This window comes from Lepidochelys kempii, chromosome 21 (genome assembly GCF_965140285.1).
Source record: "Lepidochelys kempii isolate rLepKem1 chromosome 21, rLepKem1.hap1, whole genome shotgun sequence".
Taxonomy (NCBI): Eukaryota; Metazoa; Chordata; order Testudines; family Cheloniidae; genus Lepidochelys; species Lepidochelys kempii.
This window is the reverse complement of record NC_136400.1, coordinates 14,290,566-14,307,399: the sequence shown is the minus strand read 5'-3', so window position 1 is coordinate 14,307,399 and position 16,834 is coordinate 14,290,566. Positions and strand designations below refer to the sequence as shown.

Sequence of the window (16,834 nt, the reverse complement as noted above, 5' to 3'; positions counted from 1 at the left end):
CAAGGGGGTCCAAGCTGGGCTCCCAAAATCAGCAGCCTCTTTGAAATCATGGCTTGCAGGCTGCAGGGAGAGGTTGCAACAGCAGCTTCAAGAAGTGTGAACGCCACATCCGCTGGCATTAACGGCTGTTTGTGCTGATAGATCCTCGCAGCAGGACCGACAGGGAGCATTTCACGGAGCGCTACACCAGTTGTGTACTGGGCAGCGCCCAGCTCACTGCACCTTCCGGCCACCTGGGAGAACCCGGCCATAGCGGTCAGGCTGGAATATGGAACACCTGACCGTCTCCAACTCTCCCCCAGAGGGTGGAGAATTGATGGAACTGCTGGCTCGATCTCCACTGGTATGAAGCGGCCAGCTCGTTCCAAGGGGTCGTTCTCTAACCTGTCGTTCCCAGACAGCACAGCCTCGCTCTTCAACTCAGCCAGCGCCCCTTGTCCACCCTGACCTGTGACCCTCGTGTATTACTGCCCCTAGGCAGCCGGAGACATGAAGTGCATTAGCAGAGACTGTACTGAGGAAAGCCTACAAAGCTCCGGCTGGCCCGACGGCCAGACACACGCTCCAGCACGGCCTCCTCTTAGACCAGCTCCTAGGGGTGGAGAGACAGGCCCTGCTGGAGGTCAGCAGCACCCGAGCACAGATTACTGAGCCGACACAAACCTCCGTTCCGGAATCAGGGATGAAGCTTTTAATGGTGACCGTTTTCCCCGGAGCCGGGAAGGGGGATTCGCGGAGGCCCTGCATGAAGGGGTAAATGACGGCCATGGAGATCTGCCGCCTCTTCTCCACTTCATCGAGGATCTATGGGAAGGAGAGACCCGTCAGCCACAGCAAGGCAAAGAATTCCCCGACTTGCCCCCGCCCGGCCCCCCACCCCCTCCCGGCGGCACAGCAGCAGCTCAGTTGCGTCCTCACTGGGGAAAAGCAGCCAGCACCAGCCTCAACACCACAGGCCTCGCCCTCCACCAGCCTCAACACCACAGGCCTCGCCCTCCTCAGCCCCAGAGAGGTGGCCTTCCGTGCCGCGGCATCACCAGCTGCTCCCCCAGGCAAAAGTCCTTCCCTGCACCGAGCTGTAGATCTGGCAGCAGCAAGATGGGGACCAGCAGCTGCACGAGGCCCGGACAGGGCATGCAGGCTGGGTTAGTGTTTTGCCCGTGAGAGCCGGCGTTCCTACCTTGGAGAACAAGCCAAAGCAGCCAAGGCAGCTGATGATGCAGAAGACCTCTGGGAAACGAGGGCCCCGGCCAACGGGCTGAAAGAAGGATCAGCACACAAAGGGTTAACTGTACCCCACAATATCTTACCCCCTCTATCAGGTGCACCGAGCCAGCCCCCCCATGCCAACCCCATCTGCCACTCGGGGCGGGGCCATGGCCTCTCCGAGGAATGCAAAGCCAGATGTCAGCAAAGCTAGGAGCTGTCCATGGCTTGGCCTTGCCTGCCTCCCAGAGACCTGGTTAATGATACCACCCGCCTACAGCCCAGCTGGTCCTCCCAGGCTACGTAAACTACAAGTCAGGAAACTTGCAGAACAAGCTGAAAAAGCAAGGAGGCTGGTACCAGCCCTGTTCCTCTCCAAACTCAGCTGCAGAAGATGCCCCACCCCAGAAGCAGACGCATATACACAGTCTCTGAGGCAAAGGGAAGGCGCTTAGGACTCCCGCTGGCCCACAGACCTCCAAAAAAAGGCCCTGCAGGCCGACTAGAGGAATTATTGCGGATGCTGCCCAGCATGCTGCTGGAAGCCCCAGGCATGGAGTGGGGGTGTAGCAGGTCTGGGGAGGGGCACAGGGTAACAATAGAGACCATGGAACAGAATATGTGTCAGGAAGGCAAGTGAGGCTTTAAGCTGGCAGCTAGCGAAGCATGGCAGGTTTGGGAGAGACGGGTCCACAGGCTCATGGTGGGGATAAAGCTGCAGGCAGGAGACACTGAGGCAGGGTCTGTGGTTGGGGCAGCATACTATAGCCCTGACCCTCCATGCACACCACCTCTGGAGGGCGTCACTTACCCGCCCCGCCACAACGTCTGCCTCCCCAGCCCCGAGGGCAGGCAGCCAGCGGGGCGGCTCAGGAGGGGATTCCGACTCCCTTCCTAGGGTGGAATTCGGGGCCGGGGCGGAGTCTGGTTCAGGAATCGTCGGGCAGAGACGAATGACGCGTCGCTCGGCAAAGACCTCGATTTGGTTGGGGGGAAGGGCCATAGCTGGGTGCACTAGCTCGGACTTGTCTCACACTCAATGCGCACAGAGGCTTTGGCATGCCAAGGCGGTGATCCATGGCGAGGCCTCTCAGGCAGCTGAGCTGGCTTGTCTCCCCGGCCGGGATGCTATGTATTCCCTGCTGGGGGGCATCTTTAGGGCTATTTCAAGAGAACCGAAGCAGGCAACGATTTCAGAGCCCGTTAACAGTGCAGCGCAATTCCCAGCCTGCACCGATCTCTGTCTGCTATCGCATCATGTCAGGCCTTGAACACAACGAACAGCAAACAGGGCCTTGGTGCTGGGCAGAGGCAGGACCACGTGGGTTCCACAGTTCCTGGTCTGCAGGATTGTGCTTCAGCATCTAAGCACCAGACTAAAAAAGCTTGTGAGTTCCTATCCTTTAAGGGCTTGAAGAAAAGCTTGAAAACACGGACTAAGAGTCACCGAAGCCCCTACACCTTTCCTGAGCCTGCAGACAACGGAAGGCCCCGCTAGCCTCCTGCTCTCTGCCTGCCGCGTCGACAGTTGAGTCTCCTGAGGGCTGTGATAAATTGGGCTACGTCTGGTTGCGGGGCTCAGTGTGCGGCTGGCCGGGTGGGGGCTTGTGAAATACGGGAGGTCAGACGAGATGACGTGGGGGGTCCCTTCTGGCCTAGAACGCTATGGGCATGCCTGCACTTAAAACGCGGCTCGGGCACAGCTGTAGCACATCTGGTGAAGATGCTCTAATCCGACAGCAGAGAGATCTCCCGTCGACCTCATTCCTCCACCTCCGGGAGAGGCTCTCCAGCTGACACAGCGCGGTCTACACTGGGGCGTCGGTCGGTGTAGCTTACGTCGCTCTGGGGTGGGGATTACTCACAATGAATACTGCGTGCAGATGTGGTCGCCCCGTCTCAGAAAAGATATACTGGAATTGGAAAAGGGTCAGAAAACAGCTTCCGAATGAGGAGAGATTAATAAGACTGGGACTTTTCAGCTTGGAAAAGAGGCGATTAAGGGGGATAGGAAAGAGGTCTATAAAATCATGACGGGTGTGAAGAAAGTAAATCAGGAAGTGTTATTGACTCCTTCTCATAACACAAGACCTGGGGGTCACCAAATGAAATTAATAGACAGCAGGTTTAAAACAAACAAAAGGAAGTATTTCTTCACACGACCTGTGGAACTCCTTGCCAGAGGATGTTGTGAAGGCCGAGACTATGACAGGGTTCAAAAAAGAGCTAGATAAGTTCATGGCTATTAGCCCGGATGGACAGGGATGGTGTTGCTAGCCTCTGTTTGCCAGAAGCTGGGAATGGCTGACAGGATGGATCACTTGATGATCACCTGTTCTGTTCATTCCCCCTGCGGCACCTGCCATTGGTCACTGTTGGAAGACAGGACACAGGGCTAGATGGACCTTTGGTCTGACCCAGTGCGGCCGTTCTTATGTTCTAAACCTTCAAGATAAATCAAGTTGATCTGAAACTGCCACCAAATTTCAACCCAGAGGCTGAAGAATCTAGTGATCTCCACACAGAATTTAGGTGCATCTTGCCTGGGACAACACAGGGCCTTGAATGTAGGTGACCAACACCACAATACACAGTTCAGCGGCCCTGGTAACAGTCTTCCACTGCAGCTGAACTGGGCTGGATTCAAACCAGCACCTGAGAGGTAACCATCCATACCTCATCTCCTGCCTCTGAGCCAGTCAGGCCCTCAAAGGCAGCTAACCAGTCCTGTGCCCGTCTCTCTCAGTCTCTCTAAGGGAGCCATGAAGAAGTACAGCAGTTTCATCATACTAGATGCGATACCAAGGTGCCCTCCACCAGCTCTCCTCTTCCTCCTGCCTCTCTGCACATTTCCCCACCCCCCATCCTGCACCTGTCACCGGTTACCCTTCCACACACACCTTTCCCCAACCACCTCTTTGTCTGGCATCAGGCCATGCCTGCAGCTGCAGAAGGGCTGGGCATAAGCACTCCCCCCGAAAGCCGACTGCAGAGTGACAGTCTCCTGTAAGCAGTTCCCTGGGGCTAGCTTGGCTCGGTTTGCTCTCCCTGCACTGCCCAGGGGGATGGGGACGCACTGCAGCCAAGCTGGCTGCTCAGGGCGCGAAGGGCCGGCATGAGACCAGATCATTTAAAGCGAGGGATACTCACTAGCAGCCGCCGGCAGTAGCCAATCTTTCTGCTGCCGTCAACGTTGGTCAGGACAAACGAAAAGGTTTCACTGAAAGACAAGGAGAAACGTGTTTCCACTGCGCTGCTAAGGGTCAAGGCACGAGAGCCACAGGAACGTAGCTTGGAGCCACTGAGCAACGGGGCAAAAGGAGATGGGGAGAGAGTCCCCAGCACTGCCCAAGATGGCAGCCTAGCCCCCTACCCTGCCAGTGACTGACGCTCCCAACAGCTGGATCCTCCACTTGATTACCAGTCAGGTCCATTGGCTTATACTGTCAGCCCCCTGGGGCAGGTCCTGTCCAGTCCTAGCACAACGGGGGCCTGGCCCGTGACTGGGGTTTCGAGGTGCTACGGGCTGGCAGTGTGGTTAGTGGACAGAGCCCCGGCTCGGGACTTAGGAGAGCTGGGTTTTATTCCTAGCTCTGCCACCGGCCTGCTGGGTGACCTTGGGCAAGTCATGACCCCGCTCTGGGCCTCCGTTTCCCCATCTGTAAAAATGGAGATAAGGACACCGACCAGCTTTGTAAAGCGCTTGGAAATCTCCCGATAAGAGCTGGGCGTTTTTGTGATCACAATGAATAATAACTATCAAGAAGAACAAATAAACAGACCACAAAACATCTAGAGGAGAGATGCTCAGCCCTGAGCACTAAGCAGCGTGGGATGATGAAGCACTAACCCCTGGCCAGATAAACTGCAACGGTTAAGAGCCAAAAATGTGAAACCTCAGCCAGGAGTGGTTTGGTTTTGCAGAAGCCAGGCAGGGAAATTCTCCCTACCCAGGCAGCTCACTGGGTTCCTGTGACATCCAGGCAGTAGGAGGGAGCACGAGGACTCGCTTTTCCTTCCCCACTCCCTGCCCACGGGCCCCTGCTGCAGCGCTGGCTCCGGGTGGTCCCTTAGCCCGTATCAATCTGGGAGTCACCTGGTGTATTCCGTGAGTGGGGCCCAGTGATTGCCATCGGGGAAGCAGAAGAGGGGGATGGCTTGCAGCAGCCTCTCTTCCTCCTCCTTCTGGCCCCGCAGTAAGTTCTCACGCTGAAATGAAAATGATACTAGAAGTAAAATCACAATAAAAGAGGATCCAGCCCAGGCCACTGCACAAGGGAAACATCTGGACTCTCTAGCTGGGCTCTGTAGGTTACGACCGGTGCGTCGGCAGAGCAGTGCAGGGCCCCGGGACTGGAAGAGTGGGTCACTACCTAGTCCGTTGTCTCTCTAGACTGCCTCCAGGGTGGACACGAGGATTCCCCAGTCTAGTGGGGGAGCATAGGCTTTAAGCGAGAAGGGCAGCATAGTTGTTGGTAGCTGCAAGGCCAGACGCAAGACTCAGCTGAACTTGACGCAGCCCACAATGAAGCTTTCCAAGCTGAAAAGGAGGCACCGTGACCATGAACAGAGGTGCATTCTGGAGCCGGGCTGACCCTCCCAAGGGAAGGCAAGAGCCAACCTCCCATCAGAAGCACCATTTTCAACTCTTCTCCTCCTTTCCCTGAAAAGGGATCAAGCTCCTGAAATTTCACATACCGCATCTCTCCCCCAGGCAGGATTCTGCTAGGAGGTGTGGGGTGGGTGGGACAGAAGAAAAGAGTTTGGGGCTCTGATTGAGAGAGCCTGTGCTCAGTCTCCTTTGCACTTCCCATGTTCTGGGCCTGTTGGGGGTCAATTTGTCCCCCCCAGATTAAGTTAAAATGGCCTCAGGCTGCTGTAATCTATGTTCAGGCTGCCCAGAGCCCTGATGGTTTTGAGGTGACTTCTAACAAATACATGCACATTCTGTAACCAGGACAGGGCTCCTCACCTTTGGGAACTGGTAGATTATCTTGGGTTCATAATCACCTCCTGATTTCTTCTTTAGTGAGACCACGACGAGGTATTCAAAGAAGAACTGTCCTGGTGAGTAGCAGAAGGGGCTTCGATCTCCCGGCCTCCTTGCAGATTCGGATTTGCTTTCGTCCTGGGATGCGTCCTGATTTACATCTGTAACCCAAAAATTATGGTGTATGGTGACGTGGCAGCCAATGGGGGTGCCTTTTTTAGTGATCCAGAATGCAGTTCGGCTCAGAGAGCAGGGCGTAATGCACCGGGACCTGCACTGGAAATGGAGAAGGGAGGCAACCAAACAAGGAAACACAGACTGTGGGCTTGTCTATATTGGGATGTTAATTCGGATTAAGGCAATGTGCAAATGTAAAGCATAATAAGCTATTCATAGAATATGAGTGTTGGAAGGGACCTCAGGAGGTCATCTAGTCCAAACCCCTGATCAAAGCAGGACCAAGCCCCAATTTTTGTCCTGATCCCTAAATAGCCCCCTCAAGGATTGAGCTCACAACCCTGGGTTTAGCAGGCCAATGCTCAAACCACTGAGCTATCCCTCCCCCCAGTTCCTCATTAACTCCCTGCATGCATGATTTTATTCTGGAATAGAAGACTCATTCAAAATTAGCTTAATCCACTTCCAAAATGGATTAAGATAATTCAGAATAAGAATGTCCACAGGCCCCTTCGCACCTGTAAAACACTGTGTTCATACAAAAAGAACAGGAGGACTTGGGGCACCTTAGAGACTAACCAATTTATTAGAGCATAAGCTTCCATGGGCTACAGCTCACTTCATCGGCTGCATAGAATGGAGCGTATAGTAAGAAGATATATATATACATACAGAGATGGTGGAAATTGCCATACAAACTGTAAGAGGCTAATTAATTAACATGAGCTATTATCAGCAGGAAATTATCACACAGGAAGCAGCTGTCATTCTAATGCAACCTACACCAACTCCTATAATGTATTCATCCCGTGATGCATTTGGCCCCCTCCGCTATCAGTTGGATGGTGCCATTAACTTTCACGTTTAATTGCCGGCTGTGCAGGTGACAGGAGAAAAGAGAAACCCCCTGTTCAAACCTGAAAGGAACAGACAAGGGCTGCTGCTATGGAAAAAAGAGCTAATACCACCAGGGGAGAACAGGAAGGGCTTTTACAAATTTGCCAAGGGAAAAAGGAAATCCTAGCGGGTGTGAAAATTGCCTTGCAGCTTCCGGAGAGCAGAAAGTTAAATGCAGTCCCAGTATTGAGCCACATGGGCTATTTCTTAAGTTTACATGAGTCACTCTCACAATGTAACCTAGAAACCTGGGCTCTCCAGGTCACTCCCTTGCTGCTTGTTTAACTTCTACACCTCGCCCTGAAGGAGTACAGAGCAGGCTGACTGGGCCGGGGCAGGGAGGCCAAGCACCTCCTAGCACCAACACAGCAGAGCCCGTGGGTGTGAAGTCCGTCAGAGACCCCGCCCATCAGCAAGGGCAGTATTTTAAAGCCACAGATGTGCAGGGTGCTCCCCCGCTGCAAGGAATCCAGAGTGCGGGATCTCTCAGCCTTCGTTCTGCATTAACGCTGTTTTCTCCGTTCTGTGTCCCGAAGAGAAGCCATTGCTATTGCGAAACAGAAAGCCTGGAATAGACAGTGGTCTCCCATCCCGGAACTAACCAAGCCCAGACCTGCTTTGCGCTTTATACCAAGCACAGCCAGGCCCCTTCTGACCCGCAGGACACTGTGTGCACACACAAAGCCGCTGTCCTTCCAATGCAATGTACACCAACTCCAATAACCTCTTCATCCCAGGATATATCTGGCCGTTATCATTTGGATTGTGCCATTAACTTTCAAGTTCTATTGCCCCCGGAGCAGGTGACAAGTGGCTACAATACAGGGTTATTAGAGCGGGGCAGTGTTGCTCACCTCGAGTCCAAGGCTCAACAGAACAGAAATAACCACAAGTTGCATCACACAGGGGTGGAGGTGTGCAGAGGATCAGCAAAGCACGTGGTGCAAATGCACTTTAGGGCACCAAGAAATCATGAAATGATGGGGCCATATTTATTGCAGTCTATCTGTTCTACCCTGCGCAGTCTGGGAGAAACTGTCATTCCTGAGCACAAAGTGCCCCTACAGCTGGTATAGCCAGAGCTGGGAGGGGGAAACGTCAGGGAGCATACAGCAGATGCAACAGGTCCTACATCACCCCCCTGCCCTGTGGTTGGCATAGGGAGAGGGGGCGTAGCCAGGGCTCCCCTGCATTCCGGATACTGGCAGTTAATGTAAGTTCTGCCAGGTGAGTGGCCTGGTGCACAGCTGAGCCAAGATCTCAAGGATAAAACTTCCCACAGCCCCCATTGGCCTGGAACGGTGAACCGTGGCCAGTGGGAGCTGCGATCGGCCAAACCTGCAGACGCTGCAGGTAAACAAACCGCCCCGCCCTGCCAGTGGCTTCCCCTGGCGGGCCGCGTGCCAAAGTTTGCCGATCCCTGCAATAACCTATAATAACAAATCTTAAGGGAAAGTCACATTTTATGAACTTTCATATACTTTTTACAACTGAGATTGCAACTAGGGTAAATTGGTAGGCCCAATTATCACAACAGGCATTAACGAGGGTGACATTTCTATATCTACGCTCCCATTCCTCCATCTTCTTGGAACCCTCAGCTTTGTCTTCAATGACTTGAGAAAGTTCTCAGGGGGATGAGGGGGATGTCATAGAGTCCCCGGGTGATGCGTTGGAACTGCTCCCTAAGAAGCCAGTGAGGACTCTGGGGGAGCCTCCTCTCTGTGAGCAGACTGTCTTCAGGGCAAGAAGCTCACATGGCTTCCACGTTCCTGGGTCTGACCTTGGAGCATTCAGCATCCTCTGCCCCTCTGTGCGCTTCCCACAGCGAGTCCGCTCAGGCAGGGTCTTGGGGAAGCCAGAGGGTCCTGCACTCCAACTCCGCAGTCAGACGTGACTCTCAGCCAGCCAGTAAAACAGAGGTTTATTAGATGACAGGAACATGGTCTAAAACAGAGCTTGTAGGTGCAGAGAACAGGATTCCTCAGCTGGGTCCATTCTGGGGGGCAGTGAGCCAGACAACCACGTCTGCACTTCACTCCTCGTCCCCAGCCAGCCCCAAACTGAAACTCTCTCCAGCCCCTCCTCCTCTGGGCTTTGTCCCTTTCCCGGGCCAGGAGGTCACCTGATTCCTTTGTTCTCCAACCCCTTTAGCTCTCACCTTGCAGGGGGGAAGGACCCAGGCCATCAGTTGCCAGGAGACAGAGTGTCGGCCATTTATGTACACTGGCCCTTTGTTCTGCAACAATTACACCCCCTTATCCCACCCCCTAGAGACTTAAGAACTGCATAGGAGAAACTGAGGCACCCCTACAGTATTCAGAGGAAACATTAAGAACAGTCCCACTTCGTCCCAGGGGACGACTGCTAGAGATGAATCACAGCATGCAGCTGGGAGGTGTACTCCCTCCATGGGGCCACATCTCAGCGGAGCTAGAACCTCCATGGCCCGTGTCTATACCCATCATGAAGCCTATGAACAGATCTGCCAATACTCCAGGGTCCCGTGCGGTTTCATACCCTGCTAGCGTAGGACTGCCTGCTCTGAGCCAAACCGACGGCAGTAGAATTGGGCAGATGAGAGCCTTGGATGCAGACAGCATAGTGGCACCCGGGTCTGTCCCTTTCAAAGCACTCCGACAGCAAAGGGATGAATACAAGGCAGATCTGCAGAAGAGCCTCTCTGCCGTGCGTTCTCGCTGGTGGCATCCATCTTATTTTAAGCAAGCATCACATCCCAACTTGTACAAAGCAGCTTCAGGGCAAACTTGGACTCCAAATTTGAGGCCATCGTTCTAAAAATGCCTTGTTCCCCCAGGTCTGGCCCAGGACCAGATGAAGTAGAGGTGAAGCCTTTTGCTCTAATGGAGGCTCTGTCCCTCTCTGACCAGCTGTAGGAGTAAGCGGGAGGAGGGCTACAAGGACTGCGTGCATGGTGAGTCACCCTGAAGCCCTTTCTCCTCTGCTCAGAGCACCAGGTCTTGGCTGCCACCCTCTCCTTCTGCCCAAGCTTTGGGGATGGGCTCTCAGAAGGGTGGGGGGTGTCTATCGGGCCAGTTACAACCACCTTCCTCTTCTCCAGTGAGAGGGGGCCCAAAGGTGCAGTGCCATCCTTGTACCCTGGCACCAGTCTTCTCCCACTGCCCACACGCTGGGCATGCACTCCAAAGAGGGGGGCGTGCAGTCCTTAGAGGGTGCTTTGACCTGACATTGTCAGTGACACACTGGGGCCTGTTCCAAACCCCCATTAGCCCAGTCCCCTGATTGCCCCAGGCACAGCCAGGGCCTCCACACAGAGATGTCCAGCATCAGGAGCAAGTCAGCTTTGAAACAAGTTTCTAAAGGCGAATGTAGTGCCCATCTTTAAAAAAGGGAAGGAGGAGGATCCTAGGAACTACAGGCCAGTCAGCCTCACCTCAGTCCCTGGAAAAATCATGGAGCAGGTCCTCAAGGAATCAATTCTGAAGCACTTAGAGGAGAGGAAAGTGATCAAGAACAGTCACCATAGATTCACAAAGCAGGACCGACCCCCAATTAAATCATCCCAGCCAGGGCTTTGTCAAGCCTGACCTTAAAAACCTCTAAGGAAGGAGATTCTACCACCTCCCTAGGTAACGCATTCCAGTGCTTCACCACCCTCCTGGTGAAAAAGTTTTTCCTAATATCCAACCTAAACCTCCCCCACTGCAACTTGAGACCATTACTCCTCGTTCTGTCATCTGCTACCACTGAGAACAGTCTAGAGCCATCCTCTTTGGAACCCCCTTTCAGGTAGTTGAAAGCAGCTATCAAATCCCCCCTCATTCTTCTCTTCCGCAGACTAAACAATCCCAGTTCCCTCAGCCTCTCCTTATAACTCATGTGTTCCAGACCCCTAATCATTTTTGTTGCTCTCCGCTGGACTCTTTCCAATTTTTCCACATCCTTCTTGTAGCGTGGGGCCCAACACTGGACACAGTGCTCCAGATGAGGCCTCAGCAGTGTTAGGTGCTGCTGCTCCGTCCTCGGAAGGAGCCCCAGGGACACGCCTGCTAGGCACCTAGCACCATGCGTGTCCTTTACTGGAAGAGATTAGATCTGCTGGGTGCAGGGAGGAGCCAGGCTCCTCCTGGATGGTACAGAGGTTCTTCTCAGAGTACCTATGGAAGCTGGGACAGCAGCCTTGTCGGGCATAACTGAGAGCGCTGGAAGTGGAGGAAGATTTTCCTGCCAGTGTACAGCAGCTGCGGGAGGTAGCTGCTACGGTCAAAAGGCTGCACTTCCTAGTGGAGCGCACCCTCCCTGTCAAAAGGTCACCCTCAGCAAAGCAGCAGGCTGCAGCTAAAAGCAGGATCTGGTTTCTACCGTACTGACCGAATTCAGATGTTATCCTCTGATTTCCAATAATATAGGGGAAGAGAGATCCTGATTAGGCCCCACCCAGCCCATGCCTGGGGAGCCAGTGCAGGAGTGCTCATGGCTCTATGTCCTTGCTCATGCTTTGCCTGGTCTAACCTTAAAATACACTCCAGCCACTGTGCTTCCAATATTGGCAGGATCAAGACGCCACCTGTCTGAATCTCTCCACCAGGTATCAAGGGACCAGGCACCAATAATTTGTTCCCTTCTGAAATCCCGACACCCCTAACTGGAAATAGCACGGAGGGCCAATGGCACTTTCGGAGCCCCTCCGCCTTGCAAATGCAGCTGAGACTTTGTGGGGAGAGTCATCTTAATGGGTTACAAGTACCTCTGTGTCCACTCCGTAGCTTGGCAGTCATAAAAGCCACCTGAGCTTATCCATACCTTCCACGCCAGCTGGGTTTCTGTCAGTGCATGCTGGGAAAATCTGGGCCTCTATCCCACAGTGCCTCAGCAGAAGATAAGAGTGCCCAGCGGACTTACGCTCTAGGACATCCTACCATTCAGGGAGATGGGAGGAAGGAAACTGGGTCAAATTGGTTGCACAGGTCAACCAATGGGCCCCGTGCACACGGAATAAGAAGCGTGCCCTGAACTCCAGCAAGGGACACGTGGTCATTGCCATGGATGTAATCCGGTGGGGTGGCGGGAAAGAACTGGAGACGGGCAATGAGCACCATGAAAAGAGCTAGAGAGAGCCAGCCCGCCCAAGGACTGGCTACAAGCCTGTGGCGGGGACCTTGGTCTCCAAAGCACTTTCAGAAACACAAACCAATCCACTCTGAAGTAGGGTGACCATAGGTCCCGCTTTGGCTGGGACAGTCCCCTTTTTAAGCCCTGTCCCGGCTGTCCCGACTTTTTTGGCAAAAAAGGGCATTTGTCCCGTTTGCTCTGGCCAACTGTTCATCAGTTAGCCAGAGCGCACGGGACAAATGCCCAGTTTTGCCCCAAAAGTGGGGTGTGACCCCAAGCGGGGTGCAGAGGAATATGCGGGGGGCAATGCCAGCCCTGCGCGAAGGGAGGGAGGGCTCGGACGAGTAGCGCAGGCCAGGCCAGCCCTGCACGGGCAGGAGTGGGGGCAGTGGCGTGGGCTGGTGGCCTGGGGGGTGAGCAGCATGGGCCAGCCCCACTTGGGGAGGCGGGGGCCACTTACTCAGAAGCCAGGGAACAGCGTTCTGACTCAGGACGGGAAGATCTCGGCTGCTGCAACAAACGTTTACTGCTACGCCTCCCCGTTCACCCAACATCCTGCCCACACCCCAGCAACTCCCGCAGGCTGCCCTGCTGGGAGTTTGGGGTCTGAGGTGGCTGGCGAGGTGAGGCGTTCACCCTGATGGTGAATCAGCCGGAATTGGTCCCCATCAGTTTGTGAACGGGGGGGGAGGGGGGGCAGGTCTTTCCTTGCTGAGGTGGGAGTGGTTCTGGTCTGATGGAGCTCTCCATCAGTGATGACAGGAAAGCGGGGGAGGGAACAGGCCTGGCTGGTGAAGGCTGGGTATAAGGAGGGGGGGACGGCAACAGGGAGTAGCACGACCATCTCAGGAGGAGGGGACTGGCCTCCAGACTCCTTCCCACTAAGGGAAGTCTGTCTGTTTGGCTGGGTGAGCGGGTACCGGGAGCGAACAGCTGCAACTGGAACCCAAAGCGGGTGCAGCTCATTTCCACCTCTTCCTCCTGGTACAGCCTGGCATGACTCTCAGGAGAGAGGGTGTGGGAGGAAGGTGCCCCTGAGGCCCAGTCGACACTGAAATTGCCCGGATTTCACTAAACTGGTTTCTGAATTGAGCGAGTTAAGATCAGTGTAATTTCTTGGCATAGATAAACCCTGCACACACACCCCTCAGGCTCCTGGCAGCACTGCATGGGGGATACAGAAGGGACACTTTCTGCCTTGTCTACATGAGATCAGAACTGGAATGATTACTAGGCTCACTCCGGCTCAGCAAGGCGGTTCCTGCTGTGATAACATCAGACCTTTAAGCACAGAATTTCTTTAATATTTTATTATTTGCATAAAATGTTCCATTTCTCTGGCCACTTTTGCAGTGCAGAAGACTTTTGTTTCATGCTCTGTTTGCAACATGCAGACACCCACCTGCCCTAGCGGAGAGGAAATGGGTTTTCTACAGCTCCACAAACACTTGACAAGTATCAAAAAAACAAAACCAGCCTTCCCCAGAAGAGCCGAAGGGCTTGCCGCTCCAGCCCACAGAGCACCAGAACGATGGGCATGCAGATTCCTGGCAGGGCGGCCCCTGGCCTCCACTCCTCCCTGGGCACCACATGGCAAATGCCACATGACAAAATGAAGGCCCAGCCAGTGCTGCGCCTCTAAAGTGGCGATCCTCAGCCTTGCCTCCACTTCTATCAAGCCTGGCATTTGAATTCAGGCAGCACCGAGCCCGAGGTATCTGGGACACTCAAAGCACCCTGTAAATGGTCTCTCTTGTTGCCCGGTCCAGAGACCAGTGAATATTTCAAGGTACATTATCTTGCAAGCCATCTGCCCGTTTTCCAATGATGGTTAGAATGTTTTCCCAGCACTGCTGCAATTCTGAGCTGACTTTAGGGCCCACTATCTTGAGGACTGATAAGAGCCAGACCAAGACAGGGCCAAGAGTTAGGGCTGGGACTTGGGAGACTCAGGTTCTAGTCGATTCGTCCTGGGGGGCGGTATCTCTCCGTGCCTCAGTTTCCCGCCCTGTAAAAGGGGGAGAGTGGCACTGCCCTACCTCGCCAAACAAATACAAGTCAGATTGTGCCCTGCTCGGATTCGCCAGTAACAGAGGGCATATACAGACCATACGTCTGAATCTATACCCTGTTTAATAGCTTATCCCAGCAGCATTTCAAGGGTGTAAAACTAGAATGTGCATGGCCCCCGCATGCTGGGCAGAGAGGTGTGAATCGGGAAGGCGGGGCTCTGCAGAGGTGTGAATGACCCCGCCAGGTCGGGGTGCCGGAGGCTTGGCCAGCGGGTGGGAGCTCGTGTGAGCTCTCCACCCAGAGCCTGCCGGGCTAGGGGAGGGGAGGCAGCAGGTGCCCCGGACAGGCAGGATTCAGAGCCAGCGGATTTCAAAGCGGGTTGGGCAGAGGGAGCCCCGTAAAGCCCCCTCGCAGCGGCACGGGTCACCGCGGGAGCGGGCCCGATCCTGCCTTCCGAGCTCCGCGTGGGTCGCCGGGGCCAGCGCTGCCTTCCCGCTCCGGGCCGCGGGAATCCCAGGCTGCTGCCCCCGCAGGAAAGTCCCGGATCCTCCTCCCAGAACAGCTCCCAGTCCCGAGCCAAGCGCCTGGGGGGGGCGGGGAGACGCGGCGGGGGGGGGGACGCAGCAATGGGGCAGAGGGACCCGGGGCGGAGGGGGAGAGGGGGCAGCAATGGGGCAGGGAGACCTGGCGGGGGGGGGGCAGCAATGGGGTAGAGGGAGACCGGGGGGGGGGGCAGTAATGGGGCAGGGAGACCTGGCGGGGGGGGGCAGCAATGGGGTAGAGGGAGACCGGGGGAGGGGAAAGGAGGGCGCAGCAATGGGGCAGGGAGACCTGGCCGGGGCGGAGGGGGAGCAATGGGGCAGGGAGACCTGGCCGGGGGGCGCCCAGCAAGGGGTCCGGAGCGAGGCCAGACGCAGGACGCGGGTGGGGCTGGGGGGTCCCCCTCACCTCTCCGGGCCAGCCGGCGCCGCACGCTGTTTCGGAAGAAGCTGGCGATCCCCGCCCCGGCCATGCCGGCTCCGCTCGCTCCCCTCGGCAGCCGCGGCGACCCTGAGCGCGGCGCCCGGCCGGCGCGTCCCTCTGCAGCCCGGAGCGGGCACCGCGCTTCCGCCTTCGCTCCCGGCCGCTTTCGCTTTCGGGGGGCGGAGGGAGCGCTGCACACCTGGGGGGCGGGGGGGGGAGGGAGGGAGGGAGGGAGGGGGAGCGCTGCACACCTGGGGGGGGAGGGAGGGAGAGCGCTGCACACCTGGGGGGCGGGGGAGCGCTGCACACCTGGGGGGGGAGGGAGGGAGAGCGCTGCACACCTGGGGGGCGGGGGAGCGCTGCACACCTGGGGGGGGGAGGGAGGGGGAGCGCTGCACACCTGGGGGGCGGAGGAGCGCTGCACACCTGGGGGGGGAGGGAGGGAGAGCGCTGCACACCTGGGGGGCGGGGGGGGGGAGGGAGGGAGGGAGGGAGGGGGAGCGCTGCACACCTGGGGGGCGGGGGGGGGGAGGGGGAGCGCTGCACACCTGGGGGGCGGGGGAGCGCTGCACACCTGGGGGGGGAGGGAGGGAGAGCGCTGCACACCTGGGGGGCGGGGGGAGCGCTGCACACCTGGGGGGGGGAGGGAGGGGGAGCGCTGCACACCTGGGGGGCGGAGGAGCGCTGCACACCTGGGGGGGGAGGGAGGGAGAGCGCTGCACACCTGGGGGGCGGGGGGGGGAGGGAGGGAGGGAGGGAGGGGGAGCGCTGCACACCTGGGGGGGGGAGGGAGGGGGAGCGCTGCACACCTGGGGGGCGGGGGAGCGCTGCACACCTGGGGGGGAGGGAGGGAGAGCGCTGCACACCTGGGGGGCGGGGGGGGAGGGAGGGAGGGGGAGCGCTGCACACCTGGGGGGGGGAGAGGGGGGAGCGCTGCACACCTGGAGGAGCCCTGATAGGGGGTGAGGAGCTGCACATTTTGTGGGAGAGAGGCAGAGCTGGCTGCAAACCTGGCGAGGAGGGCAGGGCCCTGAACCAGGTCCTTGGGGAGCTGGCTGCACACCTAGATGGACGGCAGAGCCCTGACCCCCCTGGGGGTGAAGCTTGTGACCCAGATGCCCCACGCTGGCAACCGAAAGACACAGTTCTGAGTCTCTACCCAGGGCCCTGCCTATGCCCCGCTGGGCATGTTTCCCCTCTGATCACCCTCTTCACAATATTTCACCCATGGGGGTGGGGTGCAGGCTCTGCCCAACACAAAGGACTCGCTGGCTGTCCTGGAGGTGTGTATGGGAAATATTTTGGGGGTTCTGTCACCTGTAGAATATTGGGGTCCAAAGCTGCTAGAGGTGAAATTGGTCCCCCGGGGGTGGGCGGATCTCGGAGCTGACTCCGTCAAGCGTGAGAACAATTGACATCTTTTGGCCCAGCCCGGCCACGTCTTGACAGTCCAGACAAGGCGTGAGCTTGAGCCTTGGCAAAGCCCAAAAGAGC

General features: G+C 56.5%; 1 protein-coding gene across 1 annotated transcript in view; it reads right to left on the bottom strand.

Moving 5' to 3' along the window:
* DENND2D (DENN domain containing 2D) overlaps positions 1–15,493 on the bottom strand; it is a 29,582-nt gene extending 14,089 nt beyond the window's left edge. Inside the window, exons 1-6 of the mRNA XM_073319808.2 lie at positions 15,326–15,493; positions 6,179–6,357; positions 5,303–5,415; positions 4,357–4,426; positions 1,181–1,258; positions 664–804 (exon numbers count right to left, since the gene is read on the bottom strand). Coding sequence (XP_073175909.1) covers positions 664–804; positions 1,181–1,258; positions 4,357–4,426; positions 5,303–5,415; positions 6,179–6,357; positions 15,326–15,389 — 645 coding nt within the window. The 5' untranslated portion in view covers positions 15,390–15,493. The remainder of the gene's footprint in view (positions 1–663; positions 805–1,180; positions 1,259–4,356; positions 4,427–5,302; positions 5,416–6,178; positions 6,358–15,325) is intronic.
* Between the last annotated feature and the right edge of the window lie 1,341 nt (positions 15,494–16,834).